This window comes from Perkinsus marinus, assembly GCF_000006405.1.
Source record: "Perkinsus marinus ATCC 50983 genomic scaffold scf_1104296942758, whole genome shotgun sequence".
Classification (NCBI taxonomy): Eukaryota; Perkinsozoa; order Perkinsida; family Perkinsidae; genus Perkinsus; species Perkinsus marinus.
Window position 1 is genome coordinate 1 of NW_003212032.1, and position 1,080 is coordinate 1,080.

At 50.4% G+C, this 1,080-nt stretch overlaps 1 protein-coding gene across 1 annotated transcript; it reads right to left on the minus strand.

Annotated features, from left to right (window-relative positions):
- Nucleotides 1–140: 140 nt before the first annotated feature.
- Nucleotides 141–1,056, minus strand: Pmar_PMAR014406 (hypothetical protein; the record flags this gene model as incomplete). The annotated part of the gene is made up of 5 exons (XM_002781296.1): nucleotides 141–151; nucleotides 195–323; nucleotides 378–455; nucleotides 509–864; nucleotides 932–1,056. The coding sequence occupies 5 exons, from the start codon at nucleotides 1,054–1,056 to the stop codon at nucleotides 141–143; spliced, it is 699 nt and encodes a 232-aa protein (XP_002781342.1).
- Nucleotides 1,057–1,080: the final 24 nt, after the last annotated feature.

A 1,080-nucleotide genomic window follows, 5' to 3' on the forward strand; every position in this document is an offset into this window, starting at 1 on the left:
TTGATGAGTAAGAGAGTAACCCGCCAACAGGCCCGAGTGTTCTGAATGTACAATCCCGACAGCGACAAAAACATTACCAATGGGATACAAGGTAGTAGTAGCTGCTGCAGGAGTCGATCATAGTAAAACACCTCAGTGCTCTAGTGGGGACCTACAGTAACAATAACCACAAACAGTAGTCCAGTGGCTCTCACTTAAGTCCATATCCTCATCATCATCATCCTCATCGTCATCCTCATCGTCATCGTCAGTCCTATGCTCTACCACAACATTCCCAGACTGTATTAACCCAAGCAGCGTGTCCAGAGTGATAATACGAGGACCTTAAAAGCCACAACAACACTACCTCCCAAAACTACTACGAGACCAACCACTACCTCCCTCACCACCGACGTCCTCTCCCCGACCAGTCATCATCCTAGCGGGACTCCGTATCAACCGAAACGTATGATGCTCTGAAAATAAGTGACCTTCGCTCCGCTGTGTACTCCTCTGGAATAACAATCACCTTGTCCCTCCGGCAACTGCGTTCCTCTACTAGCATGCTCAGGTATATCCCTTTGACCATCCATAAAGGAATGATAGCAAGCATCGCACAGATCATAGTCCTCACACTGCTCACACTTCCACCTATTGCGGCCCATAATAGGCGACATCTCGCAGCTGTCACAACGAACGCCTGGATGGGAAGGGCCGGCGGCGACGGCAGCAGCAGCAGCCTCGGGCCCACGTCCCATCATGGGCCTTCTCGAGAAGAACGCATGAAGGGGATTCAGTCGCCGACGCTCGGCCTCAATTTTATCAGCCTCAGCATCCTCTCCTATCTCTCTCAGATACTTCACCGAGTCCGTCGGTAACTTGTACCTACTCCTCTATAGTCAACACGATACAGGGCCATGCTTCCATACGAACCACCCGGGTACAACCCCACCTACCGACACACTGGACAGGAGTCGCTCTTTTCCAACCAGGGTACAAACAGTCCCTATGGAAAAAGTGCTCACAGGGTAGACTAGTACAGTTAGAAATCTCAGCATCCTCCTTCTCGAACTCCATAGTACCTATCATCACTTAAAACAC